Source organism: Anolis sagrei, chromosome 3 (assembly GCF_037176765.1).
Source record: "Anolis sagrei isolate rAnoSag1 chromosome 3, rAnoSag1.mat, whole genome shotgun sequence".
Taxonomy (NCBI): domain Eukaryota; kingdom Metazoa; phylum Chordata; class Lepidosauria; order Squamata; family Dactyloidae; genus Anolis; species Anolis sagrei.
This window is the reverse complement of record NC_090023.1, coordinates 273671042-273684027: the sequence shown is the minus strand read 5'-3', so window position 1 is coordinate 273684027 and position 12986 is coordinate 273671042. Positions and strand designations below refer to the sequence as shown.

Here is a 12986-nt window from a genome sequence, read left to right as displayed (position 1 = left end):
TTGCATTTGTCCCTGTTGAACTTCATTTTGTTAGTTTTGGCCAATCATCTCTCTAATCTGTCAAGATCCCTTTGAGTCCTGCTCCTGTCCTCTGGAGTATTGGCTCCCTCCCAATTTGGTGTCGTCTGCAAACTTGATGATCATACCTTCTAGGCTTTGATCATTTTAGTCGCCGTCATTATACCCCATCTCCATCTCCCCGAAGGGACTCGGGGTGGCTTACAAAGCGACGTGCCCAACAAAACAGGTTACATTAAGCATAGAGAAAGGAAGCAATATCAAACATCAATATTGACAAGCTGGAATGTGTCCAAAGGAGGGCAAGTAAAATGATCAAGGGTCTGGAGAACAAGCCCTATGAGGAGCGTCTTAAGGAGCTGGGCATGTTTAGCCTGAAGAAGAGAAGGCTGAGAGGAGATATGATGAGGGCCATGTATAAATGCGTGAGAGGAAGCCACAGGGAGGAGGAGGGAGCAAGCTTGTTTTCTGCTTCCATGGAGACTAGGACGCAAAGGAACAATGGCTTCAAACTACAAGAGAGGAGATTCCATCTGAACATGAGGAAGAACTTCCTGACTGTGAGAGCCGTTCAGCAGTGGAACTCTCTGCCCCAGAGGGAGTGTGGTGGAGGCTCCTCCTTGGGAAGCTTTTAAGCAGAGGCTGGATGGTCATCTGTCAGGGGTGATTTGAATGCAATTTTCCTGCTTCTTGGCAGAATGGGGTTGGACTGGATGGCCCACGAGGTCTCTTCCAACCCTACGATTCTATGAGAGCTGTTCAGCAGTGGAACTCTCTGCCTCAAAGTGTGGTGGAGGCTCCTTCTTTGGAGGCTGTTAAACAGAGGCTGGATGGCCATCTGTCAGGGGTGATTTGAATGCAATATTTCTGCTTCTTGGCAGAATGGGGTTGGACTGGATGATGGCCCAGGAGGAGGAGAGGGCTGAAGAGAGACCCCCTTCTCTTCCCTTCTGGGTTTCCTCTTCAACCCCTTCTCTTCTGTGGAGCTTGGCCGGAAGCACTTGGGGGAGAGGCCTTTCTCTGAGTCTCTTCTGTTTCTTTCCGGGCTTGGCTCTTGACGTGTTTCCGCTTCCCTTCCTCCTGGTGACGTCACTCCCTCCCTCTGAGGGGGAAGAGGAAAGGGCGGGCTCATCCTCTGGCTGTCAATCAAAGCCTGAGAGCAGCAGCCAGCCAATGAGGGCCTCCGGTGGGCGGGCCTTCTCGTGCTCCGCCAATGGGATTACAGGGTGAAGGAGGAGGCGGGCTTCTTCTCAGCCGAGCTCCTCCCTCCGCCATTTTGTTCCTTTGTGAGGCGAGAAGGAGGCGCTTGGAACAGATCTTTCTCTGTCCCAAGCGAAAGAGGTAACTTACTATTCTTATGAGAAGGATGATGATGAAGTGGTTTTAATGTTTAATGGCCGGAATCACTGGGTTGTGGTATGTTTTCCGGGCTTTCTGGCCATATCCCAGAAGCATTCTCTCCTGACGTTTCGCCTGCATCTATGGCAGGCACCCTCAGAGGGAGTGATGTCTGTTGGAACTAGGAAAGAGGGTTTATATATCTGTGGAATAATGACCAGGGTGGGGCAAAGGACTCTTGTCTGCTGGAGCTAAGTGTGACTGTGTTGTTGTAGGTTTTTTCGGGCTATCTGGCCATGTTCTAGAGGCATTCTCTCCTGACGTTTCGCCTGCATCTATGGCAAGAATCCTCAGAGGTAGTGAGGTCTGTTGGAACTAGGGAAAAGGGTTTATACATCTGTGGAATGACTAGGGTGGGACAAAGGACTTTTATCTGCTGGAGCTAAGGTGGGAATGTTTCAACTGACCACCTTGATTAGCATTTAATGGTCTGATAGAGCTTGGAGCAATCTTTTGTTGGGAGGTGATTAGATGTCCTTGAAACATTCCCACCTAGCTCCTGCGGACAAGAGTCCCTTGTCCCACCCTGGTCAGTCCACAGATATATAAACCCACTTTCCTGGAGGTGTTTAACAGAGGCTGGATGGCCATCCGTCAAGAGGGCTTTGATGGTGTCTCCTGTTATGGCAGAATGGGGTTGGACTGGGTGGCCTTCAGGGTCCCTTCCAACCCTTGGGTTCTGTCATCATCATCATCATTGTTATTGTGTTGTCGAAGGCTTTCATAACCGGAATCACTGGGTTGCTGTGAGTTTTCTGAACTGTGGCCATGTTCTAGAAGCATTCTCTCCTGACGTTTGGCCTACATCTATAGGAGGCATCCTCAGAGATTGTGAGGTATGTTGGAAACTAGGCAAGTGAGGTTGTTAAACACTCTGGAGGTGTTCAACGGAGGCTGGATGGCCTTCAGTCAGGAGGGCTTTGATGGTGTCTTCTTTTATGACAGAATGGGGTTGGATTGGCTGGCCTTCGGGGTCATAGAATCATAGAATCAAAGAGTTGGAAGAGACCTCCTGGGCCATCATCCACTCGAACCCCATTCTGCAAAGAAGCAGGACAATCGCATTCAAATCACCCCTGACAGATGGCCATCCAGCCTCTGTTATAAAGCTTCCAAAGAAGGAGCCTCCGCCACACTCCCTCCGAGGCAGAGAATTCCACTGCTGAACGGCCGGGAAGTTCTTCCTCATGTTCAGATGGAATCTCCTCTCTTGTAGTTTGAAGCCATTGTTCTGTGTCCTAGTCTCCAGGGAAGCAGAAAACAAGCTTGCTCCCTCCTCCTCCCTGTGGCTTCCTCTCACATATTTGTACATGGCCCTTATCATGTCTCCTCTCAGCCTTCTCTTCTTCAGGCTAAACATGCCCAGCTCCTTAAGCCGCTCCTCATAGGGCTTGTTCTCCAGACCCTTGATCATTTTGGTCGCCCTCCTCTGGACACATTCCAGCTTGTCAATCTCTCTCTTGAATTGTGGTGCCCAGAATTGGACACAATATTCCAGGTAAAGTGGTCTAACCAAAGCGGAATAGAGCACGGGGAGCATGACTTCCCTGGATCTAGACACTATGCTCCTCTTGATGCAGGACAAAATCCCATTGGCTTTTTTTGCTGCCACATCACATTCCTGGCTCAGGTTTACCTTCCTCCCCACGAGGACTCCAAGATCTTTTTCACACGTACTGCTCTCGAGCCAGGCCTCATCGTCCCCCATTCTGTCTCTTTGTATTTCGTTTTTCCTGCCAAAGTGGAGTAAAAAAGTGGTCCCTTCCAACCCTTGGCTTCTATCATCATCATCATTGTTATTGTGTTGTCGAAGGCTTTCATAGCCGAAATCACTGGGTTGTTGTATGTTTTCCGGTCTGTGTGGCCATCTTCCAGAAGCATTCTCTCCTGACATTTCGCCTGCATCAATGACAGGCATTCTCAGAGGTAGTGAGGTCTGTTGGAACTAGGAAAATGGGTTTATATATCTGTAGAATGTCCAGGGTGGAAGAAAGAACTCTTTGTCTATTTGAGGCAGGTGTGAATGCTTAGAGCTAATCACCTCTCAACAAAGGATTCCCCCAGGCAATAACAAGCCACACCAAAAAAACTGTGCGGCCATGGATCTCTCTCCATGGACCAGCCCGAGCTCTTAGATCCTCGCGGGAGGCTCTCCTTTCACCCTTGCCATCATCACAGGCTTGTCTTGTAAGCACAAGGGACAGAGCCTTCTCCTCTGTGGCCCCCCAACTCTGGAACTCACTCCCCAAGGACATCAGGCATGCCCCAACTCTGGCAGTCTTTAGGAGGCGCTTGAAGACGTGGTTGTTCCAGTGTGCCTTCCCAGAATAAGGAAAAATCTCCGTATTGTGCCCTCCAAATGCACTTTACACTGATTTAGGATTGTTACACGCTCCCACTAACGCCCCATCTCTCCTACCTTATTCATGCTTAGCATTATTTTTAACTTTGATTACATTTGGCCCAGCCATAGATTTTAATTGTGTGTTGTATTATTGTCATTGTATATTGCTTTTTTGTTTATGAGTTTTATTTAATTTCTTTTACTGTTGTTGTTATTGCTTGTATTGATGTATTGTGGGCTCAGCCTCATGTATGCCGCACCGAGTCCCTTGGAGAGATGGTAGCGGGGTACAAATAAAGTGTTATTATTATTATTATTAGGAAGGCCCTCACCTTAGAAACGTTCAAGAGGGATCTCAAAACCTGGCTTTTCCGATGCGCTTTTGAAGAGTAGCCATACTATCAGACACAATTGCTCCCCCTCAATGTTTTTTTTTTAATACCCAGAGTATATTTCTCCACCTGTATGAAGGTCTATTGTTATGACCCATTCTTTTATGAGTTTCTGTCATGAATGCCTTTTCAATAATTTTGAAGCATAGGTTCTTTTTATTGCAATTTCCAGTGTGAGAGGGTAGATCAGATTACAGAAAAACATTTAGACATACAGATTCTATGCAACTACATTAGACTCACAATTACATTGGTTAACAAACAAACAAAGGGGAATTACATTTTCACTCAACATTCACACACATGTACACACATTCATCCTCAGGCATTCAAATATTACCGTATCACTGGGTTGTTGTAGGTTTTTTCGGGCTATATGGCCATGTTCTAAAGGCATTTTCTCCTGATGTTTTGCCTGCATCTATGGTAAGCATCCTCAGAGGTAGTGAGGTCTGTTGGAACTAGGAAAAAAGGTTCATATATCTGTGGAATGACCAGGATGGGACAAAGGACTCTTGTCTGTTGGAGCCAGGTGTGAATGTTACAACTGATTAGCATTTGATTGCATTTTAATACAGTTGTTTGGTGTGGCTTGTTACTGCCTGGGGGAATCTTTTGTTAAGAGGTGATTAGCTGTCCCTGATTGTTTCCTCTCTGTTGTGCTGTTCTAATTTTAGAGTTTTTTTTAATACTGGTTGCCAGATTTTGTTCATTTTCATGGTTTCCTCCTCCCTGTTGATATTGTCCACCTGCTTCTTGTGGATTTCAGTGGCTTCTCTGTGTCATCTGACATGGTGGTTGTGAGAGCGGTCCAGCATTTCTGTGTTCTCAAATCATATGCTGCATCCAGGTTGGTTCATCGGGTGCTCTGCTATAGCTGACTTCTCTGGTTTAAGTAGTCTACCAGTATTAAAAAACTCTAAAATTAGAACAGCACAACAACAGAAAAGAAACAAACAAGACCATCTAATCACCTCTCAACAAAAGATTGCTCCAGGCACTGCCAGGCAATCAAATGCTAATCAAGGTGATCAGTTGAAACATTCACACCTAGCTCCAACAGACAAGAGTCCTTTGTCCCATCCTGGTCATTCCACAGATACATAAACCCATTTCCCTAGTTCCAACAGACCTCACTACCTCTGAGGATGCTTTCCATAGATGCAGGTGAAACATCAGGAGAAAATGCCTTTAGAACATGGCCATATAGCCTGAAAAGACCTACAACAACCCAGTGATTCCAGCCATGAAAGCCTTCGACAATACATTACCATATCCTTTTCTCCCTCCTTGGAGAAGCACCTCTTAGGCCAGACCCTGATTTCTTGCAGCCTGTCAATGCATACTTCTATAATTTCCATAACACCAAAACTTCAAAACGCTGAGATACCAAAACGTCTTTCCCTAAGCACAATGCCAAGGACTAGATCTGTGTTTTCCCTACAGCAGAACCTGACTCCCTGCACAAAATCCAAGACACCAAAAGCGCACTTCTTCCTCATCCCTTGAGAAAGAAGCCCCAAAGTGACCAGAATCCTGCTTTCCCAGAGCATATCTGACACTCTCCATAGGTACACTATCTCTCTCCTTCCATGGAGCAGGGCATAGCGGGTGAACCAGACTCCTCAGGTCGGTCACACTTTGAGCATTATTAAACGGAGTCTTTTATAGGAATATTCTGTTGATGTCCCAAAGTTGTAAATTAATGATAGACGTCTTTCATCTTGGCTTCATCCCAGTTTCCTGGCCAGATATTGATCTTCTTGATTGGTGATGATCTTCTGTTGACTTCCTTCTTAACATAAGGAATGTTGCAAACATTTCTGTTATCACTGTCCCAGTTCTTATCGGGGTTTCTCATTAGCAAGTCCAGCAAGCACGTAGTTAGTCATTGCAGGCCTTAATAATATGCTGGTGGTTCCAAAATTATTAACTCCAACCACACACCCTTCCATTCATTCCCACACATCATATTAAATCCAGATTTGTCAAATCTGCACATTGAATTTCTTGTGACATTTCTCCCTCACAAACAGTCTGCTCCATCCCTATCTCATCCTGATTTTAGTATTTTTAGTATTTTAGTTTTTTATCTTGGATATGCAGCCCTCTCATTGTTATTTTATTGTGTATGATTTTGCTTTATCTTTTTTGTACTCATATGTTGTATGTATTTTACTGTGTTGTTATTGTGTTTTGGTTTTATTTTATTGTAATATGCTGTTAGGCTTGGCCTCATGTAAGCCGCCCTGAGTCCCCATTGGGGAGATGGTGGCGGGTTATTCAGTAAAGTTTATTATTATTATTAATCAAGGTGGCCAGTTGAAACATTTATGCCTAGCTCCAACAGACAAGATGTTACTGTTTACATGTGAGTTATATTAATTGTATTGTTTTTGCTTATTGTTTTTTGTTCTATTGATGTGTAGTTGGGCTTGGCCTCATGTAAGCCGCTCCGAGTTCCCTTGGGGAGATGGTGGCGGGGTATAAATAAAGTATTATTGTTGTTGTTATTATTATTAAAGGATCTCCCATCTCCTGGGGAGCTCAGGTGATGGGAAAAAACAGACCCAAACAATGCCTTGATGAAATCTTTACTGTTCTGTATGCTTTCCATTAAACTGGCTCTGTTTGCATAAGCCTCTTTATTATCTGAGAGGCTGACTCCTTTTGTGTACTTCAGATATCACCTATGATTCCATCATAAGCTCTGTATTGCCTTAAACCGTATGATTAAGTTCTACCTGGGAGCACCCTCAAAATTTCTCTGGCTTCAAATGGACAAATGACAGCTCTTTATTTTTTCCGCCATGAGGGTGACTCCGTCCACCTCTGATATCACAGTCGACAAAATCCCAGATCCTAACTTTATCACTTTTCATCCAATCACAGGAGGGAGCAGGTCTTTTCAATAGTTGTCAAAGGGAATAAAATGTTTTGCACTGTATTGCATGGTTATGCCCAATTGTTTTAGAGTAGGGACTCTGTATCAGACATTCTTTCAGCCCTGAAAGTAATAAACCTCTGTTCCTGTTGTCTTCAAACCCCATCTATGTGTTGATCTGGTTTAAAAGTAGTCTTACTTCCATTCCCAGATCCACACTGCTCCTTAAGTGGATAGCTGAATTTTGGTATCACAGGGAAGACTTTTTTCTCTCAACCCCCCCCCCCCCCAAGTGTTCTTAGGATTTCATTTTGTATGCCCTTGTTTTTATTTAATTTACGTGGGGAAATTGGCATATTTACATCTCCTTTTTCCTTCGGTTTCACTCATGCTCAGGAGAGCATTTGTGAGGCAGCTGCTATGGGAAGACTGGTCAGAGTAGACGCCTGTTCTTCCCCAGGTCAGGATGTAATTACTTTTATTACTGCAAACATTTTTACATCTCTGTATAGAAATCCGTGTTTTTCTAGATCTCCTTGAGCTGCTGAAAATCTTCCCCTGGGCAGAGGACAAAGGAGAAGGAGAATGCCTGGGCCAGAGTAGGAAAAGGTGGGCAGGAAGGAGGCTTTTTGGATTAAGCTGCACTTGCTTTGCATCCCATCCCGGGGCACAACTGTGGGATCAAGGGTCTGGAGAACAAGCCCTATGAGGAGCGGCTTAGGGAACTGGGCATGTTTAGCCTGAAGAAGAGAAGGCTGAGAGGAGATATGATAGCCATGTATAAATATGTGAGAGGATGCCACAGGGAGGAGGGAGCAAGCTTGTTTTCTGCTTCCTTGGAGACTAGGACGCGGAACAATGGCTTTAAACTACAAGAGAGGAGATTCCACCTGAACATGAGGAAGAACTTCCTGACTGTGAGAGCCGTTCAGCAGTGGAACTCTCTGCCCCGGAGTGTGGTTGAGGCTCCATCTTTGGAAGCTTTGAAACAGAGGCTGGATGGCCATCTGTCAGGGGTGATTTGAATGCAATATTCCTGCTTCTTGGCAGAATGGGGTTGGACTGGATGGCCCATGAGGTCTCTTCCAACTCTTTGATTCTATGATTCTATGAGTGAACAGCAGAGAAGAGGACTTAGTTCAACAGAGAGTAATGAGTCGAATACCCCAATATATTTAAATGTGGGTTTGAAGTATCCAGATTCTTGGATGAATTAAGTGTTTATTTGGGAATACCAGAAAATTTGGTAGCAGCAAACTTTCATGAGTGGAAAAAAGGGAAAGGAACTTTCATGCCTAATCTTTTGGTGTTTTTTTCTTCACCAGGAACACAAGGAATCCTTGTTTTCTTCACCAGGAACACAAGGATTCCTGGGAGATATCTTTGGTGGGATGAGAAACAAACCAGCATCTAGTGGACATTAAGGAATTTGGAAACCAAACATGCCGTAAGGAAAAGAGTCCTTTCGGGAGAAGACATCCTCTCAAAGTGCTGATCTTGCTGAACTGATCAGAAAGGGAAAAAGAAGAAAAGTATCCATATTGCAGTTAAACATATATATCATTGTAAACATGCAGGAGAAACCCTATACATGCCTGGAGTTTGGGAAGAGCTTCACCGACAGTGTAGGTTTATATTTACATCAAAGAACTCACACTGGGGAGAAATCTTATGAATGCCTAGAGTGTGGAAAATGCTTCACTCAGAAGGACCAGCTGCAGCAACATGAAAGGACTCACACTGGTGAAAACCCCTATAAATGCCCAGAGTGTGGAACGAGCTTCACTGACAGTGGAAGGTTACGTTCACATCAACGAACCCACACTGGTGAGAAACCCTATACATGTCTGGAGTGTGGAAAGAGCTTCACTGGCAGTAGAAATTTACGTTTACATCAACGAACTCACATTAGTGAGAAACCCTATGAATGCCTGGAGTGTGGAAAGAGCTTCACTCAGAGGCATCAGCTGCAGCGACATGAAAGGATTCATACTGATGGGAAACCCTACGAATGCCTCGAGTGTGGAAAGAGCTTCACTTGGAGGTCACTTTTACATCAACATGAAAGGATTCACACTGGTGAGAAACCCTATAAATGCCTCGAGTGTGGAAAGAGTTTCAGTTGGAAGCATGCTCTGCAGCAACATGAGAGGATTCACACTGGTGAGAAACCCTATGAATGCCTCGAGTGTGGAAAGAGCTTCAATCAGAAGTACAATCTGCAGCGACATGAAAGGATTCATACTGGTGAGAAACCCTATGAATGTCTCGAGTGTGGAAAGAGGTTCACTTGGAGGGTACTTTTACATCGACATGAAAGGATTCACACTGGTGAGAAACCCTATGAATGCCTTGAGTGTGGAAAGAGTTTCACTTTGAGACATCATCTGCAGCAACATATAAGGATTCACACTGAGGAGAAACCCTATGAATGCTTCGAGTGTGGAAAGAGCTTCACTCAGAGGGACCAGCTGCAGCAACATGAAAGGACTCACACAGGGGAGAAACCCTATAAATGTTTGGAGTGTGGAAAGAGCTTCGCTGGCAGTAGAAATTTATGTTTACATCAACGAACTCACACTGGTGAGAAACCCTATGAATGCCTTGAGTGTGGAAAGAGCTTCACTCAGAGGCAAATTCTGCAGAAACATGAAAGGATTCACACTGGTGAGAAACCCTATGAATGCCTTGAGTGTGGAAAGAGATTCACTCAGAGGCAACATCTGCAGCAACATGAATGGATTCACACTGGCGAGAACCCCTATGAATGCCTCGAGTGTGGAAAGATCTTCACTCAGAGGCAACACCTGCAGCAACATGAAAAGATTCATACCGGTGAGAAACCCTATGGATGCCTTGAGTGTGGAAAGAACTTCACTTGGAAGGCACTTTTACATCAACATGAAAGGATTCACACTGGTGAGAAACCTTATAAATGCCTGGAGTGTGGAAAGAGTTTCGGTTGGAGGAATTCTTTGCAGCAACATGAAAGGACTCACACTGGGGAGAAACCCTTTGAATGCCTGGAGTGTGGAAAGAGCTTCACTCGAAGGGCTTATCTGCAGCAACACGAAAGGACTCACACTGGGGAGAAACCCTATAAATGTCTGGAGTGTGGAAAGAGCTTCACTCAGAGTGGAAGCCTACGTAAACATCAGAGGACTCACACTGGGGAGGACCCCTATAAATGCCTGGAATGTGGAAAGAGCTTCACTTGGAGGCATCAGCTGCAGCGACACGAAAGCATTCCCACTGGGGAGAACCCCTATAAATGCCTGGAGTGTGGAAAGAGTTTTACTCAGAGACAATGTCTGCAGCAACATGAAAGGATTCACACTGGAGTGTGGAAAGAGCTTCAATAACAGTAGAATTTTACATTCACATCAGCAAACTCACACTGGTGAGAAACCTCATAAATGCCTGGAGTGTGACAAGAGCTTCACTCGAAGGGCTCATCTGCAGAAATATGAAAGGATTTACAGTGGTGAGAAACCCTATCAACGTCTGGAGTGTGGAAAGAGCTTCTCTAGCAGTGGAAGTTTACATTCACATCAACATACTCACACTGGTGAGAAACCCTATAAATGCCTGGAGTGTGGAAAGAGCTTCACTAAGAATGGAGACCTACATTCACATCAAAGGACTCACACTCTAGTAATTGGGCTTAAATAAATAAATTTAAAAGAATGGGAAGAACTTTGGAAGAAAACATTACAATTTACAAGAAGTTGCTCTGTTAAAGAAATTTTTTACAAACTGATCTACCAATGTAGATGTGGAGGGCGACTAAAATGATCAAGGGTCTGGAGAACAAGCCCTATGAGGAGCGGCTTAAGGAGCTGGGCATGTTTAGCCTGAAGAAGAGAAGGTTGAGAGGAGAAATGATAGCCATGTATAAATATGTGAGAGGAAGCCACAGGGAGGAGGGAGCAAGCTTGTTTTCTGCTTCCTTGGAGACTAGGACGCGGAACAATGGCTTCAAACGACAAGAGAGGAGATTCCATCTGAACATTAGGAAGAACTTCCTGACTGTGAGAGCCGTTCAGCAGTGGAACTCTCTGCCCCGGAGTGTGGTTGAGGCTCCATCTTTGGAAGCTTTGAAACAGAGGCTGGATGGCCATCTGTCAGGGGGGATTTGAATGCATTATTCCTGCTTCTTAGCAGAATAGGGTTGGACTGGATGGCCCATGAGGTCTCTTCCAACTCTTTGATTCTATGATTCTATGATGTTATATAACTCCATTAAAGCTCTCAAAGATAAAAAAAATTGCTGGAAATAACTGGAACCTTTTATCATATGTGGTGGACTTGCCCAAAGTCTAAAGCCTTCTGGATCAAAATGCATATTGATAATGAAAACATTCCACAACAATTTTTATTGCAGTCCATAGACCCATCAGCACAACCAACAACCATTATAAATTCTCCCCATCTCAGGCGAAGTCCGTTGTACAGAATAGATCTACATGGTTTCAAGTAATACCCCTTTCAGAGGTTAGTTGCTTTCTCAGCCTTGTTGCCACTGGGAGGAATTTTCCCACTATGAGAGTCACCCTGTGGCCTCTAAAAAGATATCTAACAATCCCCTGCATATGGGGATGGTTGGTCATGCGGGACAGGAGTGGATAGAAAAGTTGGCGATGTTGCATTGCGTAGTAGCGGCACTGCAGTAAAATGTGTCCTATCGTTTCTATTTCATTTCCTCCACAGGGACATAGTCTTTGGAAGCAAGGAATTCCAGACAGTCTGCCTCTTAGCAACTCTGAGGGAAATACATTTAGTCTCGCCTTTGTAAAGAGTCTACGATATTGAATCAGTGTAAGAGCCGTAGCAAACTACTGGAAGTGAGAGCGAGCTTGTGCTTGAGCTCGCTCCGAAGCCCCGCCTTTTCCCCCCCGAGGCTGCTCTCTCTCTTGCTAGTGTGCCTGTTTTCCCTTGCTAGGGAAGCGATGCGAGTGTACTCTCGCAGTTGGCAGAATTCAACTGTGAGCGTACGCTCGCATCCCTGCCCTCTGCAATGGAAAACAGGCACGCTAGCAAGAGAGAGAGCAGCCTCAGGGGGAAAAAAGGTGGGGCTTCGGAGCAAGCCTGAGCGCAAGCTTCCTGTAGTTTGCTGCAGCACGAGCGTACGCTCGCAATGCTGCCCTAGCAAAGGGAAATAGGCAGAGAAAGAGGCGGAGCATCGCTCGTGCTGGCTTAGTTTGCTCTCGCAAAATCCTAGTTTGCTATGGTTCTTAGACTTTTTAGGTAATCGCAAGACTTAAATGGCTCCCTGTATGGTCAGAAGACGCTTACTTCTTGGGAGGAGAGCAATGTCCAGTCTCGATAAAATCATAAAGAGTAGAGACATCAGACTGGCAACAAAGATCTGCCTAGTCAAAGCCATGGTCTTCCCTGTAGTCACCTACGGATGTGAGAGCTGGACCTTAGGGAAGGCTGAGCGAAGGAAGAGAGATGCTTTTGAGCTGTGGTGCTGGAGGAAAGTGCTGAGAGTGCCTTGGACTGCGAGAAGATCCAACCAGTCCATCCTCCAGGAAATAAAGCCCAGCTGCTCACTGGAGGGAAGGAGAGGAGAGGGAAAGTGGAAGTCCTTTGAATGCCACATCATGAGGAGACAGCAAAGCCTAGAGAAGAGAATGATGCTGGGGAAAGTGGAAGGCAAAAGGAAGAGGGGCCGACCAAGGGCAAGATGGATGGATGGCATCCTTGAAGTGACTGGACTGACCTTGAAGGAGCTGGGGGTGGTGACGGCCGACAGGGAGCTCTGGCGTGGGCTGGTCCATGAGGTCACGAAGAGTCGGAGACGACTGAACGAATGAACAACAACAACAATGGTAAATTTAATACTCTGGGGGAACATGGTGAATTTGAGTGGGCTCTAAGCTCTCCCAGGGCAATCTCCCTCAGCCTTTGCTTCAGGGACTTCTGTGCCATTTTGAATCCCAAATGG

The 12986-nt window shown here is 45.4% G+C and overlaps 1 protein-coding gene across 2 annotated transcripts; it reads left to right on the top strand.

The window, feature by feature from the left end:
- Positions 1-1231: 1231 nt before the first annotated feature.
- Positions 1232-11308, top strand: LOC132770341 (zinc finger protein 850-like). Of its 2 annotated transcripts, none has more exons than XM_060767218.2 (2): positions 1232-1359; positions 8393-11308. In XM_060767218.2, exon 2 carries the CDS (start codon positions 8608-8610, stop codon positions 10396-10398), a length of 1791 nt encoding a protein of 596 aa, XP_060623201.2. In that variant the 5' UTR covers positions 1232-1359; positions 8393-8607; the 3' UTR covers positions 10399-11308. The 2 variants fall into 2 exon arrangements, with proteins under 2 accessions (XP_060623201.2, XP_067322289.1); XM_067466188.1 differs by having other exon boundaries at positions 8362-11308.
- Positions 11309-12986: the final 1678 nt, after the last annotated feature.

Bases quoted from the DNA above. Each gene is read 5' to 3' on its own strand.
- LOC132770341 (XM_060767218.2), top strand. From the start codon at position 8,608: ATGCAGGAGAAACCCTATACATGCCTGGAGTTTGGGAAGAGCTTCACC.